The sequence below is a fragment of the Grampus griseus genome (assembly GCF_964374135.1).
Source record: "Grampus griseus genome assembly, chromosome: 18".
NCBI lineage: Eukaryota > Metazoa > Chordata > Mammalia > Artiodactyla > Delphinidae > Grampus > Grampus griseus.
In genome coordinates this window covers 79,864,251-79,881,390 of record NC_139012.1, presented here as the reverse complement: position 1 = coordinate 79,881,390, position 17,140 = coordinate 79,864,251, and the positions used below count along the sequence as shown (strand labels likewise).

General features: G+C 38.6%; 1 protein-coding gene across 1 annotated transcript in view; it reads left to right on the top strand.

The window, feature by feature from the left end:
* Positions 1 to 17,140, top strand: part of RNF17 (ring finger protein 17) — a gene marked incomplete at its 5' end in the record, with an annotated part of 117,189 nt that overhangs the window by 5,620 nt on the left and 94,429 nt on the right. Inside the window, 7 exons of the mRNA XM_082675646.1 lie at positions 329 to 584; positions 1,574 to 1,719; positions 3,879 to 3,973; positions 8,603 to 8,694; positions 10,776 to 10,887; positions 12,079 to 12,159; positions 13,759 to 13,859. Of these exons, the coding sequence (XP_082531772.1) occupies positions 329 to 584; positions 1,574 to 1,719; positions 3,879 to 3,973; positions 8,603 to 8,694; positions 10,776 to 10,887; positions 12,079 to 12,159; positions 13,759 to 13,859 (883 nt within the window). The remainder of the gene's footprint in view (positions 1 to 328; positions 585 to 1,573; positions 1,720 to 3,878; positions 3,974 to 8,602; positions 8,695 to 10,775; positions 10,888 to 12,078; positions 12,160 to 13,758; positions 13,860 to 17,140) is intronic.

The following is a 17,140-nucleotide window of genomic DNA, read 5'->3' as shown; positions in this document are numbered from 1 at the left end:
TTCTTAGCAGCCCCAAACTTTCTCAGCACAAGGCCTTGTATATATACAATTAGCGTCGACAACTGTTAGTAATAATGACCACCCCTTTGGTTTGAAATTGTTAACCAAATCTCCCCACCTATGGGTAGCTAGATTGGCTTCTCCACTAAGGCCGCTACGACCCACTAGGGAAGGAAGACAACTTCAACACAAAGGATCGTTCGCTACTCGCGACGCCTAATGCAATATAGTGAGTAATGCGTGGTTGGGTCATGAAACGCTTCCCGAGGGCCACGCGGCCTTGTCTCTCACGCTCCAGGGGGTAAAACAAAAAAACCGCTTCCCGCAGCCGGCTGCCCCAGGCTGACTGGAGGGAGGGCTGGAGCTTCCTCGCCGCCGATTGGCTCCCTGGAGCCGCCGCCTCCGGTGATTGGCCACTGCCGCGAGGGACGCCGGGACGGCACGCGGCGCTGGCCTCACATTCGAGGCGGCGACGATGGAGGCCGCGGCGTCCTGTTTTGGGCAGGTGGAGAGCAAGGGCCAGGCCTGGGGAGCCGCCGAGGCCCTGTGCAGCCGGTGTGGAAGAAGGTTGTCCGGAGCTCCGGGTGAGCGGCTGGGGGTCAGCCCGCGGCCCGCCGGCTGGCGGGGGAGCCGAGAGACAGGCTGGTGGGCAGTGGCCGCGGCGGCGAGAGAGAGCGGGGGAGCCCAGGCCCCGAGCCCGAGTCCGTAGGCCGCCTGCGAGGTCGGGACGCAGAGGCCTGGAGTGCGGCCCTCACCCCTCCCTCACACCCCTTTCCACCCCTTCCCCCCCGCCCCTCACACCCCCGCCCCACCCCCCCTTCGGCCCCTCCACCCCCTCACCCCCGCCCCACCCTACCCTCCCCCTACCCCCTCACCCCCTGCCCTCCACCCCCGTCACCCTCTCCCTCCACCCCCTCCCCTCCACCCCCGTCACCCTCTCCCTCCACCTCCTCCCCTTCACCCCCTGCCCCCTCCACTCAACCCCCTCACGCCCCCGCCCCACCCCCTACCCTCCACCCCCTTCCACTCCCCCGCCCCACCCCCTACCCTCCACCCCCTTCCACTCCCCCGCCCCACCCCCTACCCTCCACCCCCTTCCACTCCCCCGCCCCACCCCCTACCCTCCACCCTCTTCCACTCCCCCAACCCCCTTCACCCGCCCCCGTCCCCTCCACTCAACCCTCACCCCCCACCCCTGCCCCGCCTCACCCCCTGCCCCCTCACCCCCCGCCCCCTCCACTCCAGCCCCCTCCTCCCCCCACCGCCACACCTTGCGCCGCCCCCTCCCTCACCGACCGGTTCGCAGGTTCGGGAAATGGGGGATGTGGGAATTTGGCCGACATCCTGTGGTAAAGCAGCAACGACACGTGATTTTCTTGTGTGGCTCTTGTTGTGGTAATGAAATGTTCCTGAAATTAACGGGCGGGGGCGGGGGGCGTGTTGCTCCGTTTGCTTCAGGCGTTGTTTGGAAAGTAGCGCGTCACTTTTGTGCGTCGTGTTCTTCCGTCCTGGGCCGTCGGGGGCACCGTGCGCTCTTGACCCGCCCACCGAGACTCTCCTCCGCTGAAAACAGGTTCAGGTTACTTGAACGGCACCTAACGGGCCTTAGAGTGCTGTGCTTCTGCCGGGGCGAGTTGTTGACTGTCAGCGCCTGGAGCTGCCAGAAAGCCTTACCGTCACCCTGTGTGACTGTCACATCTTTGTACTTGCAGAGCGAAAGTCAGTTTTCTCAGTCTCTCCGGGACGGACTCCGCTTGGGAGACCTGAGCGTGTAGAGAAAGTTGGTGTGTTTTCCGGGGGAAGAGGCAAGTTTCTCCTGCCTGGAATTCGATCGCTGCTGTTACGTAGAACATCTCCATTATTTGAATGATGTAGTACTGCAGAATAGAGTTTTAGAACGTACGTTTTTAAAATCACTGGTTCTTTCATACATTTGTATTGTCGTGCTGAGAAGTACTCAGTTGGAAAGATGGTGCCTCTGCAAGTAGAATTGTCAAAGTGCTTTGTAAGCTGTAGTGCAGCACACGTTATCTCGACTTGTACAGTATCAGAAGTCTTATAAAAGCCTTCTGATTTCTTTAGTAACATTATCTCTGGAATTTAAATAGAGCTTTAAAATTTAGCTTGGTTGTAAGAAAGTTTAAGATGTTTCCTTGGCTTAAAAACTAAAGCTCTTTTATCAGAAGAATGCAATTATTATAATATAAATCAGCAGGAACACTATAATTTTATAGTAAATGATGACTAACTTTATTTAGCTACTTTTCCCTTTTTCTTGAGAAGTCTTTTAAAATGACAACCTTTTGAAGTGACATAGCTATAATGTTTATTATGATAAAGTTCTGCTTAGAGTATCAAAATCTTGGTATTAGATTTTCAGTCAGGATTATGGTATTTCCCTTCATACATGCTAAGTTTGTGAAAATGATCTTTATATGGGTCGTGTGTGTGACAGTGGTGGCATTTGACTTCTGCCCTGGCTTCTGTCTTTGCCAATGTCTTAATTATTAAGGCGGGGGGGGGGGTGGTCTTTTTTTTTTGGAGTATATTTGATTTACAATATTGTGTTAGTTTCAGTTGTACGGCAAAGTGAATCAGTTAAACATATACACACATCTGCTCATTTTTTTTAGATCCTTTTCCCGTATAGGCCATTACAGAGTATTGAGTAGAGTTCCCTGTGCTATACAGCAGGTTCTTATTAGTTAATCTATTTTATATATAGTAGTGTGCATATGTCAATCACAATCTCCCAATTTATCCCTCCCACCCATCCCCTGGTAACCATAAGTTTATTTTCTACATCCATGACTCTACTTCTGTTTTGCAAATAAGTTCATATGTACCCTTTTTTTAAATTTATTTTTATTATTTATTTATTTTTATAAATCTGTTTATTTATTTATTTTTGGCTGCGTTGGGTCTTCGTTGCTGCGCACGGGCTTTCTCTAGTTGCAGTGAGCAGGGGCTACTCTTCGTTGCGGTGTGCGGTCTAATCATTGCAGTGGCTTCTCTTTGCGGAGCACAGGCTCTAGGCGCGCGTGTTTCAGTAATGTGGCTCGCGAACTCTAGAGCGCAGGCTCAGTAGTTGTGGCTCATGGGCTTAGTTGCTCCGCGGCATGTGGGATCTTCCCGGACCAGGGCTCAAACCCGTGTCTCCTGCATTGGCAGGTGGATTCTTAACCAGTGTGCTACCAGAGAAGTCCCTATACCCTTTTTCTTAGATTGCACATGTAAGCAATATCATATGATATTTGTCTTTCTGTGTCTGACTTAACTTCACTCAGTATGACAATCTCTAGGTCCATCCATGTTGCTGCAAATGGCATTATTTTGTTCAAGAGAGGGGTTTTGCCAGTTTCTCATGTCGGCCCTCACTGTCCGCTTCACAGGATGGGAAATATAAATTAGCAGAGGGAAGTATGATCAGGTAGAAAGAACATTAGACTTGGAAACAGAACTAGGTTGGAGTCTGGATTATACCATTTACCCCAGATCACCAAAATGTTTATCCATCTCTAGGTTGAATAAATATTCCCAGCCTACTTAGCTGGGAATTTACAATGTCAAAATGAAGTACCTCAGAGCACTTTATATGATTATAAGAGATGGCAGATTCAAAGTATTATAGGTACCAAATAACTGTATAAAGAAAGGCAAACAGTACTACATACCTCTGCCTGTTTTTTCTTCTGATTTTTCTCCCTCCTTCTGAGTTGTATTGTTTCTCCTGAATTTTGTTTAATCATCCATTTCTAACTAAACTAGATATCTTTTCCTATACAAGAGAATTCCCTTTAATTTTCTCCCCTGATTATACTGAATATTCAATGTTGACAAACTGAGAAGTTTAATTCACAATAGAATTTCATCAATAGGTCACCACCATGAACTTCAATGTGGACATGCTTTTTGTGAACTGTGCTTGTTAATAACTGAAGAATACAGCACAATTACATGCCCTGATTGTGAGGTAAGTTTTATTGTCTTTCACACTGAATGCATTACAGCCTAATGCTAAAGGTAAAAATGTTAAAGAAATAAAACATATTTCTAGTTAGGAACTAGAAACTTGCATTTTTGCTGCTGAGTCTTTTAAGTAAAGAAATCTAGCAAAAGGTAAAGCTTTTCACATCCATTTTATAATTGTTCAAAGAGATCAAGAAGAATGCAAGGTTAAGGTCATAAACTTATTAGCCTACATATTTTGACTCTGGAGATTTCTGTGGAATATTTCATTGTTTAATTTATTTTTATTTTAATGAAGTATATTCCTTTCAAATCTCTACACCCCCTGCCCTTTTTTTGGGCCGCGCAGCGAGTGGGATCTTAGTTCCCTGACCAGGGATCAAACCTGCGACCCCTGCAGTGGAAGTGCAGTCTTAACCACTGGACGGCCAGGGAAGTCCCCAAATCTCTACTCCCCTTTTCCACACCAGTACCATGCAAGCAAATTTTGAATTTTCCCCTGACCCTCAACCTTTGCATGTCATCAAATTTACATTTGTGGAGATGTGTAAAAAAACAAAAACGAAACAGAAGGCAAACAATGGCCTAATGTTAACGTCAGAAGTGCTAAAAATAGTACAGTTGCACTAAAATCTGTGCGCCAGTAATAATGAGAACAAATTAAGGATTTAAAATAAAATTTAGTGACCATTCTTTGCGTTTACTACAAATATAAATGTTGCTCAGTTTATATAGTATGTTCCTGGAAAGTTGTCTTAATCTCTAAATTCATAATGTTCCACTTGAGAGATCAGAGTTTGGGGATTTGTATCCATTGTTTTCTGTGGCAAACAATTAACATAGAGGAAGAAGACCTGGAATGCAGTCCTAGTTCTGTCACCCTAAGGCTGAGTGTCCTTATTTGTGAGATGGAAATAATACCTGCTTTTTTTATCTCATAGGATTGTAAGAGTCAAATCTGAATTATGTGAAAGTTCTCTACAAGCTTTAAAATAAGTGTTATAGTCGACCTTTGACTATTTAGGTGTGGATTAACTAGTTTGCAGGTTAAACGTGATAAAAATATATATAATAATATGTATATAAACAAATGTATAATTTGTGAAAGTTTCAATTATAGCATAAACATTTACATATAAGAAAACATCTGTTTTGGAATTACATACTTCACAAATCATGGCCTTTATTGTGGGAAATTCCTGTCCCCTTTCCCTTTTTTTTTTTGACAGTCGGTTCCTCAGATGTGGCTAGCTACATAGTTAAGGCAAAGGGGAACTTAGCTCCTGTGGTTGAAATGGAGTATCCCTGACACATTGAATTTTATGGTGGGTAAAGAGTGTGAAGGGAAAAGGAAGAGGCAGGACTGTCTCTGCTCATATCCATCCTGTTCTGATATTCAAAAAACAGCTAGTTTATTAGAATGGTAACCTCTTGCCTTTTGTGGCAAATGACTTTGTGTTTAATGGTCTCTTAAATCACTATACTTGTATTATTTTTAGTGTTTTGGGTAACATCTAATGAAGTGTTTATAGTGTATTTACAAATATTGGTTTTTGATTTTAGGGTTGTATCAAATCTATTTTGTATCATTTGACTAGTTCCGACTCTCACTTTGGGGGATATGTGATCTGTCCCATCCTTCCCTCCTTTTCCCCTGTGCTGAGTCCTTCAAGAAACCATCCTGAAATTGTTACCACTCTTTTATTAGTTTTTAAAGTTTAGATTTTTCCTGATATCTTATATTTAGAATAAGAGATAATAGAAGAATCAAGTCTAAATTAGTGAAAAGTCTGAATTTATAGACTATTTCAGGATTGAAGTTTATTATTTTTAAATAATGTACATTGCTCTAAAAAGTAAGATTTAGGTACCTATATTCACATTAGACATATTTATAATTTATCTTTAATGTTGAAGGCCTAGGTAGTGCTGATTATTTCAAGCTTAAGCCTAAAATGATTCCATTCAGGGTTGATGGGTATACTTGTGTTCTTATTTTTGAGTTTGGGTGAATATGAATTTATCTCCCAGTCTTTATCTTTTATACTTGTATGGTTTTTTTTATAGCATCCCTTCTCTGCTTTTGATTGATATTAATGGTTAATAATAACCATTCTATAATTACATACAGCAATATGGCAGGTTTTGTTCAAGGATAGGATCATACTTAGGTACCATTCCAAAAATACTGGCATTTTATTGATAATTTAGACCTGAGTCCAAAAATATATTGGGCCATGAGGAAATGATAATTTATCCAATCAATAGGTAATTAATATATATTAAAATCCCATGTGGATTGGAAATGTTAATAACATGCAAATTGAAAATGTAAAATAGAAGAGACTATAGATAATTGTGTAATATTGGATGGCGAAGCCTTGTTAAATATATCACTGAAGTCAGAAACCATAGAAGAAATGCCGTTTAAATTTGACCGCACTTTTTCATTTACAAGTAGAAAAAAACAACCAAGCGAAAACACCACCATAAATAAAACTTAAGTGACAAGCTGTGCTAGGGGAACAGGGAGAAAATTTTTATTATATATATTAGAAGTTAAGACTCTTTACACAATTTTAACTGAAATCTTTTAAATCAGTTGTATTTAATATTTTCTTAAATTTCCTGGGAGAAATGTCCTGCATCAAATCTACTGGTGGTAACATTAACTTCTTACTATGAAATGACCAGCCAAAGGGGCATAAATGAGTAGGTGGATAGAAATTATTAAGGTTTTAGCCCCCAATTTTGGGGTGTGCGCTTAAAAATAACATTTGATCCAATGCGATGTTTTTAAAGTAATGCTTTTCTCCTAATTATCTAATAATAGATAACTGTCTTTGGTACGTTATACTAGAAACCTTGCTAGGACATCCTCTTCCCACCAAAGACACATATGTATTTACATGGGAGACTATAACATTTAGTAGTCTGCTTTATTTCTCTCAGCATTAACCTATCCTCATGAGCGTCTCCTACGTTACTTTTTTTTTTTTTGCGGTATGTGGGCCTCTCACTGTTGTGGCCTCTCCCATTGCGGAGCACAGGCTCCGGACGCGCAGGCTCAGCGGCCATGGCTCATGGGCCTAGCCGCTCCACGGCATGTTGGATCTTCCCGGACCGGGGCACGAACCTGCGTCCCCTGCATTGGCAGGCGGACTCTCAACCACTGTGCCACCGGGGAAGCCCTCCTACGTTACTTTTAATGGCTGCATAATAAACCCTGGTACATAAGTGCTGTAATATAATCTCTTTATCAAAAACACTTAGGTGGTTTTCAAATTCTTTCACTATATTTTTGCATAATTCCTCAAACCCACTCCCACCAAAAAAAAAATCCCATCAGCAGGTTCTGTTAATTTCTGTGTCTTAAAAAAAAAAAATCGGTGTTTGTCACATTTTAAAAAACATGTTTGGCAATTTAATGGGCAAAAAATTGGGTATCTGCTTGTTTTAAATTGCAAATCCCTGATTGCTAGCGAAATTGAGCAATTTTTCATATGTTGATTTCTCAGCTCTTCTGGGAGGATCTTTAACAGATCCTTCCAGGTCCTTTCCATATTTTCCTTTTGAATTGTCTTTTTCCTAACTTGTAAGGATACTTCATGTGATAGAAATATTAACACTTCGTTCTGTGTATTTTAACTATTGATATTTTCTCCCAGTTTTTCACTTTTAGTTTTATTACATTTAACCATTCAGAAATGTTTCCTTTTTCAGTTGTTTTTTCCCCCCTCCTTCATGGCTTCTAAGTTTCTTTGATTAGGCAGACTTTTCATCTCAGAGTTATACATATTTAGTTTTTTCAATACTTATATAAGTATTGAAGTATAAGTATTTTAAAAAGGTGCATATTAAATCTCTTTCTGTTTTATGTGATGTAGGGTGGGTATGTAACTTTCTTCTTCAGAATGATTCGCTGGCTTTCCCACATGATTTATTGAATAATGCTTCGTCTGTTTAATGGAAATGCCATTTATAGGCTGTATGAAGTTCCCTGTATATGAGGATCTGTTTCAGGGCTTTGTTCTGTTCATTTACAGTTGACCCTTAGACAACTCAGGTTTGAACTGTGTAGGTCCATTTATACCTGGTATATTAAAATTTTTGTAATTCTTACACATTATATTTTCCATATGAACTTTAGGATTATATTAATTTTATATTAGATGTATTTTAGGGTATTAAATCTTTGTCTTCAGGAACATAACATAATTTGCCATTTATTCAGTTTTTGTTTTATGATACCCAATAAGTTTTTTTGGTTTTCTTTTCTTAGGGCTTATATTTTTCTTATTAAAGTTATCCGCAAGTATTTTAGAGTTTTGAACATACCTTAAGATAGCATTGTAAAATTTTTACAGTAAATTTTTAAAGTAATGTTCCAAGTATTTCCTTTATAAGTGTGGTATTTTAATGTTCTGTTTAATTAATAGCTGTCAAATTACTGATTTCCTCAAAAATTAAAATAGGATAAAAATATCACATAAGTACAATTTTTCTTTGATTTAAAGAGGATTTAAGGATCTTTTCATTTATCTATGAATGGCTCACTAGTTTTTTGAATTCTGGATAAACAGAATTTATTGAATGACTTTCTGTTTTTTTGTTTTTAATCTTTTGTCCTAAGGTTGTTTCAACTATAAATACAGAACAAGAATACTGCCCAATAGATGGATGTATTAAAGAAGATTCTTTTATGGAAAAACTTCAGCCTAAAAAGTATGTTCCATGTGCACTTATTTTAGTATTTAAAGTTCAGTATGTTTCTGAAAGAGTTATTTTAGAATTATTGATTAAAGGTCATTCTTAGATTAGTGTTTCTAACCCATTGTTTACAGAGAGCTCTTTAAGTTTATAATTTGAGCTGTTAATGAAATGGGAATCCAGCTCCTAAAGAAGCAGCATTAGTTTGTCCTTATTTAAAGTGAGGCAAAAGAAAGAATGCAAGATTACCATTTTTACACTCTGTTTAATTGTTTTAGTCTCTTTTGCCTACCTTTAGCTCTTCCAGACTCTTTCCTGTTCTGTGGTTCTTCATTGCCTGTCCAAATAAAATCCAAAATCCTTTAGGCTAGCAGTCATGACTTTTCACATTACTGCTGCAGTTTCTCTGTCCAGATTTAAATGGGTGCTTAGAAACCAACAGAAGAGTTATTTCTTTGGGTACTAAAAGCAGTTAGCTGAAGTCTGGCAACTGGGTATTGATAGAACCAGCGGTAGCACTCAGGCTCATTGAATGCAGGTACTGCTCCCAGCTCCTCTATTTGTATTCCATCAGTCACTTCCTCCATAAGCTCTGAGTGGAGTGATTAGAATAAATCTTTAGGAATCTTTGTGGCTCTGTGTGAGTCATAACATATAGGAACACCTACATATCTAGCAGATGACTTACTGTGTGAGGGAGACCGACTTTAAAAGGGCAGTAAAGATTGTGCACCCGCTCCAGAGGAGGGAGCCCCTGCTCAGCTCCAGCCAGTCACTGGAGCTGTGTGTTGAGACCATCCCAGTGGTCCCAGATTATCCTTTTCTTTTCCAAGACAAAATAGAAATCTGGACTTATATGTGAAACTTCCTTACTTTTTAACCATCATGCAAGTCAAGTCTGATTGTACTTTTGTCTAGGCACGTGTAATGTCACATACAGTTGCAAAGTAAAGTTTTACTTTCAGAAGTAGATGAATCTGTTTCAGGTACCCCATTTTTTTCCAAATTGCCATTTTTTAATTAGTTCTCCATGTCAAGTGTACTTACGTTAGAAACTCCTATTTCCTAATTCCAGTAGAATTTGGTTCAAATAGTCATATATTTTAAAATAGAAGTATTCCTTGATACATGATGTATTTCCTTCCTGATTTGTCTTTAATATTTTGAAACAGGAATTGAATGATGGACTCCTTATGGCTAATGCATTCACATATGTTTTCAAGAACATGAATATCCACTTTTTAAAGTAATTGAATGTTTAAAAATTACCTAGTGTATTATTCTATGAGAGGAACATTTAATCATAATAAACTATTATAGGCTTATGATTAACTTATTCAGCAAACACTGAGTGCTTACTGTGTGCCAGCCAACATAGGGATATAAAGATAAAAATAGGCCGAAACTCTAGCATCTGTAGACAAAAAATGCAGCTTACTCTTCCGTTGAAATTAACTTGCCTAGTAAATTCATTACCTTTATGTACATAAGGCAGGCCTATAAGTACATTTTTTAATAGCTGGCATTTGTGTGTATAAATACTTTAATTGAGCTTAGGACAGTTCAATGATTACCAACATCTCTACCAAAAAATATCCGGGAAGGAGAGATGATTAGGAAATTAAAGCACAATTTATACTGTAAACTGTTATTTTTAGGAATTTGTTGAGAAGTTGAATTCTTGATTAAAATTGTTTTATGTGAAAGCGTATTTAGTCATGGTTTTCCTCTCTTTGCATATCATAGATAATTGAGAACCCACTGTAAGTGTTCTTATAAGTCATCATAAGAATTATTTTTTTTTTTTTGCGGTACGTGGGCCTCTCACTGTTGTGGCCTCTCCTGTTGCGGAGCACAGGCTCCAGACGCGCAGGCTCAGCAGCCATGGCCCACAGGCCTAGCCGCTCCGCGGCATGTAGGATCTTCCCAGACCGGGGCACGAACCCATGTCCCCTGCATTGGCAGGCAGACTCTCAACCACTGCACCAACAGGGAAGCCCAGAATTATTTTTGATAGAGGGTAAAAATCAGAATAGAAGATGTAAATCATTATATAAATGTTGATACTTAAAATAATGTACTTGACATTTTTCCAGGATGAAGAATTGTTCTCAGGACTTTAAAAAGACTGCTGATCTACTAACTGTTGGTTTAGAACATTCAACCTCCACACACGGGACTGTTTTGTACCCATCAACTGTAATAGAGGTATGAAAAATGTAATTCATGAAGTGAGATGAGGCCAAACATTTTTACTTTTCTCTGGTAGCTTAACTTTCCTCTCCTCTCAAGGGTCCTATAATTATAGATTGTTTTGGAAGCTTAAAGGTAACAGAGGTAAACCTACACTCCTTGCATGAATCTCTTGTTTTATTCTAAACTATGTCTCAACAATTCTCTTTTCTTCCCAAGGCAGCCCATTCTACCTTTGACCAACTCTGTTAGTGCTCTGGATATTTACCTGTATGTAGCTGCTTCCCTTTGAACCTAGTTACTGAATTCAGATTCTGTGAAACTTGTGTAAAGTACAAGTTTCTAAATTCTTTTCTTTTTTAAGATTTTTTTTGATGTGGACCATTTTTAAAGTCTATTGAATTTGTTACAATATTGCTTCTGCTTTATGTTTTGGTTTTCTGGCTGCGAGGCATGTGAGATCTTAGCTCCCCGACCAGGGATCAAAACCACACCCCCTGCAGTGGAAGGCGAAGTCTTAACCACTGGACTGCCAGGGAAGTCCCACAAGTTTCTAAATTCTAAGTGTGATTTTCCAGTTGTTTTAATGACAACTAAAAGGCCTAATGGCACTCGTTGATGATGATGTAATTGTTGTTGGAAGATTTGAATTGTACCAGTTACTACTTTTTTTTTTTTTTTTTTTTTTTTGGTGCCGAAACCCGGGAACAGTTACTACTTTTGATGACTTTAAATAATGTATTCTTTTAATTGAAGGTTAGAAACAGAATAAATTCCAAAATGCAGTTGAATGGAGTATTAAGTTTTTTTGTTAAGGAGATCATTAGTGGGCTGGGAGAGGAGAGAGCACTATCTTCAGTGTTTAAATCTTAATGTAGCCTAATCATAATCTTGTTTTCTTAAAAACTATTACTTTTTACATGTATTTATTTATGGCCGCGATAAAATTTTCAGGTAGTTTTAAGTTGCAAAATGTTTATAGGACATAATCCCATTTATTCAAAAAGATAGCTAAAAAAAGAAATCCGGAATGCTATCACCAAAACTCTAAAATGTTCTTTGTTGCTTGTTTTCAGATTTCTGTAATTTGTCTATGTTGCTTTTGTAACCAAAACGGTAGCTTGATGTTTCTGCAACTAATACAGTATATCTAAGCATCTGTTTTTATATTTTGTATTTGTATGTGGTCCCCCTCCCCCTTCTTAGGAGACTGAAACTGTGGAAGAAATTGATGAAGCATTGAAGGTGGCAGGGAAAAATTTTGAACAATTAAGTACTGCTATAAAAGTAAGCATTCTGAATGATCAAATTCTATCATAAATTAAGGCATGTTCTCTTTAAATGTGTGTATTTAGATGTAACATCACTGAAGGTAGAGCTTAGCACTGAGTTATTAAGTATGATAACCTAATGAGAGAGAAACGTACAAAAGAATAGAAAACTCTCATGGCCTGCTAGGATTAGTCTCCTAGCATTGTTGTGCTAGCAGCCTACTGAAATTGGAGCTCTATTAAGGAACTCTCATTTCTGCTTGCTGCGAGCTAAATTTTGTCTTGGAAGCATTGCAGATCACCCTTCTAACATTGCTCATTATTTGGCTGTATACTGTTACACTGAGTCTTATGTTCTTTTCTTTCTTACCTCATCACCCAAGAGAGAGACTCCCTCATTTATTGACAAACAGCAAGTTCCTTGAACCTAGCAATGGCAAATTTACAACCAGGGCATTCAAAAAGTTATAGCTGATAATGAAATTTAAGACTTCAACAGATGAATTTGGGAGGGGGGTAAAAATTCAACCCATAACAGGTTCATGTCCTTCTCACATGCAAAATACATTCAGCACATCTCACACCCCCAAAATTCTTAACCTATTTCAACATCAACTCTAAGTCCAAAATCTCATCTAAGTATCTTCTAAATCAGGTATGGGTGAGACTTAGGGTATGACTCATGCTGGGGCAAAATTCCTCTCCAATCTGAATGTGTGAAACTAATAAATTATCTCCTTCTAAAATACGTTGGTTGGGCAAGCAAAGGATAGACGTTCCCATTCCAAAAAAGGAAGAATTAAAAGGAAAAAAAGAAAGATCTCAAGCAATGATTCTTTGTTTAAAAATATAAAGAAGGGCTTCCCTGGTGGCTCAGTGGTTGGTAGTCCGCTTGCCGATGCTAGGGACGCAGGTTCGTGCCCTGGTCCGGGAGGATCCCACATGCTGCGGAGCGGCTGGGCCTGCGCGTCCGGAGCCTGTGCTCCGGCAACGGGAGAGGCCACAACAGTGAGAGGCCCACATACCGCAAAAAAAAAAAAAATATATATATATATATATATATATATATATATATATATAAAGAAGTATGTAGAATAGTCAACATTTTAATTCAAGTATTTAAAAAATATTTTATATAGGTATAAATTTTTTTTTTTTGGCCGCGGCATGCAGGATCTTAGTTCCCTGACCAGGGATTGAACACATGCCCTGGTACAGGGACCGCAGAGTCTTAACCAGTGGACTGCCAGGGAATTCCCTAATATTATATTTTAAGTTTTTATGAATTTAAGGAATCCTGCCAGAGAGAAACTCAGCTATCCAAAGTGATCCATTTCCTGTACTGATTAAAAGTGATACGAATTTTAGAAAACTTGGTGGATTTTCTAGGCCTTTTTGCTAATTTATCAGTACAGAGTGCTAACAAAGATGTGATCTTGTTGACAAGTACCAGGATTTAAAGTTTAACCTTGTGACTTACGTTTATCATCTGATCTCTTGTGTTGTTATTTTGAAAAGTCCAAAAAGTACCTTTTACTTTAAAAATTATGTTGAATAGTACAGTTCCTACAAAATAAAAATACCAAATGAGGTCTTTGTATTATGTTCTTCCCAGGTGCTCGAACACATATACAATCAAACAAAAGAGGAGACAGTCAGTCTTATAGAGGTTCTGGAGAAACAGTTTGATCAGCTTTTCACTTCTCTTGATTCCAGGTAATAAGTTAAAAATATAGACTTAGTGCAACTGAAGCTTTTAACATTAACTTGTCATTTTATTTCTTTGTATAGACTGAAGAAATTAGTAAATTTTAAACAAGTTTGGAAGGTAATGGGTGGTCCCTACAGGCTGATGTTTACAGCCTCAAAATGAAGAACTATTTATTTATTCATTTAGGCTATTTGTCTTCTGGTCCCAAAGCTATTAAAATAAACAATTTCTTTCTTAAAGCAGTTAGCACAAAAAAATACTTTCTAATTCTGAATCCTGTTGTAGAATTCAGCGTACTTGGGAAAATGCAAACATACATTTTCATGTGGATAGTTCCATCACTTTTTTTTAGGTATTTGCATCAGAGCAAATAATACTCTAGTGATTTTTCTAAACAAATACCATACTGTTACATATCCAATCTTTTTAAAAAGTTGATATATATGATCTCAAATAATCTTTGATCACACTTTGCATTTCAAGAGACAGGCTCATAAAAGTTGTGATAAATATATTTAGAAATGGTACTTGCCTATTTGGCTCTTAGTTCTTTTTTTTAGTCTGATTAGGATGACTAGAACATATGCTCAACACTATGAATGTATCAGTTGATATTCTTTATTCCTCAATGCTGATGGTATGTCACATTTGGTATTTAATTATAACACTTAAGTGATAGGTCATGTGCATGCATTTAAAAAATACTTCTTAAAAGTAGTAAATATACATAATGAAGTTTACCTTTTTAAGCATTTAAAAATACAGTTTAGTGGTGGGGGGCGGGGTAAATCGGGAGCTTGAGATGAACATACACACACTGTATAAGATAGATAACCGACAAGAACCTACTGTATAGCACAGGGAACTGTACTAAATATTCTATGATAACCTTTTTGAGAAAAGAATCTAAAAAAGAATGAATATATGTATATGTATAACTGAATCACTTTGCTGTATACCTGAAACTAACACAACACTGAGTATCAACTATACACCAATAAAATTAAAATTAAAAAAGTACAGTTTAGTGGCATATGGTAATTTTATGTTTAACTCTTTGAAGACTGCCAAACTGCATTCTATGGTGGCCACACATGATACATTCCCACCAGCAGTGCACAAAGGTTCCAATTTCTCCACATCCTCACCAACATTTGTTTTTTTTAAAAAGATGAGCCATTTTCAGAATGTGAAGTGATGTCTCATTTTTGGATTTGACTTACATTTCCGTAATGGCTGGTGTTGTGGAGCACATCTTTTCATGTGCTTATTAATTGACCATTTGTTTATTTTCTCTGGATAGGTATGTATTCCAGTCCTTTGCCCAATTTTGATTTGGATTATTTATTTTGTTGTGGTTGGAGTAGGAGTTCTTTATACATTGTGGATGTTAGTCCTTTATCAGATACATCATTTTCAGATATTCTCTCTCTTTCTGTGTCTTACCTTTTGTTTGTGTTTTTTAAAAAAGTTTTTTGTTGGAGTATAGTTGATTTACAATATTGAGTTAGTTTCAGGTGTACAGCAGAGTGATTCATTTACACATACATGTATTCTTTTTCAGATACTTTTCCATTATAGGTTATTACAAGATACTGAATAGGGTTCCCTGTGCTGTACAGTAGGTCCTTGTTGTTTATCTGCTTTATATAGGGTAATGTGTATCTGATAATCCCAACCTCCTAATTTATCCCTCCCTCCTTTTACCCTTTGGTACCATAAGATTGTTTTCTATGTCTATGAGTCTGTTTCTGTTTTGTAAGTAAGTTCATTTATATTATTTTTTAGATTCCACATAAAAGTGATATATGATATTTGTCTTTCTCTGACTTCACTAAGTATAATATTCTCTAGGTCCATCCATGTTGCTGCAAATGGCATTATTTCATGCTTCTTTATGGCTGAGTCGTATTCCATCATATACATATATCACATCTTCTTTATCCATTCATCTGTTGGACACTTAGGTTGCTTCCGTGTCTTGACTATTGTAAATAGTGCTTCTGTGAACATTGAGGTGCATGTGTCTTTTTGAATTAGAGTTTTCGTCTTTTCCAGATATGTTCCCAGGAGTGGGATTGCTGGATCATATGGTAACTCTACTTTTAGGTTTTTTTTTTGTTTTTTTTTTTTTTGCGGTACGCGGGCCTCTCACTGTTGTGGCCTCTCCTGTTGCGGAGCACAGGCTCCGGACGCGCAGGCTCAGCGGCCATGGCTCACGGGCCCAGCCGCTCCACGGCATGTGGGATCTTCCCAGACTGGGGCACGAACCCGCGTCCCGTGCATCGGTAGGCAACCACTCTCAACCACTGTGCCACCAGGGAAGCCCCTATTTTTAGTTTTTTAAGGAACCTCCGTACTGTTCTTCATAGTGGCTGTATCAATTTCCATCCCCACCAACGGTGTAGGAGGGTTCCCTTTTCTCCACAGCCTCTCCAGCATTTATTATTTGTAGACTTTTTGATGATGGCCATGCTGACCCATGTGAAGTGATACCTCATTGTAGTTTTGATTTGCATTTTTCTAATAATCAGTGATGTTGAGTATCTCTTCATATGCCTGTTGACCATCTGTATGACCGTCCTCTTTGGAGAAATGTCCATTTAGGTCTTCTGTCCATTTTTTGATTGGTTTTTTTTTTTTAGATATTGAGCTGTATGAGCTGCTTGTATATTTTGGACATTAAGCCTCTGTTGATCACATCGTTTGCAAATATTTTCTCCCAGTCCGTAGGTTGTCTTTTGTTGTCTTGTTTATGGCTTCTTTTGCTGTGCAAAAGCTTGTAAGTTTGATTAGGTCCTATTTGTTTATTTTTGCTTTTATTTCTTTTGCCTTGGAAGACTGACCTAAGAAAACACTGCTTCTGTGGCTTGTCTTTTCACTCTCTTGATAGCATTCTTTGATCCAAAAAAGTTTTTAATTGATGAAGTCCAGCTTATCTGTTTTTTCTTTTGTTGCCTGTGTTTTGATGTCATATGCAAGAAATCATTGCCAAATCTAACATCATGAAGCTTTTCCCCCCTGTGTTTTCTTCTAAGAGTTTTATAGTTTTAGCTCTTACATTTAGGTCTTTGAGTCATTTTAAGCTAATTTTTGTGTGTAGTGTAAGGAAAGGGTCCAACTTATTCTTTCCCATGTGGATATCCAGTTTTCCCAGCACCATTTGTTGAAAAGACCGTCTTTTCTCCATTGAATGGTCTTGGCACTCTTGTCAAAACTCAGCTGAACCGTATATGTGAAGATTTATTTATGAGCTCTCTGTTCTGTTCCATTGGTCAATCTGTCT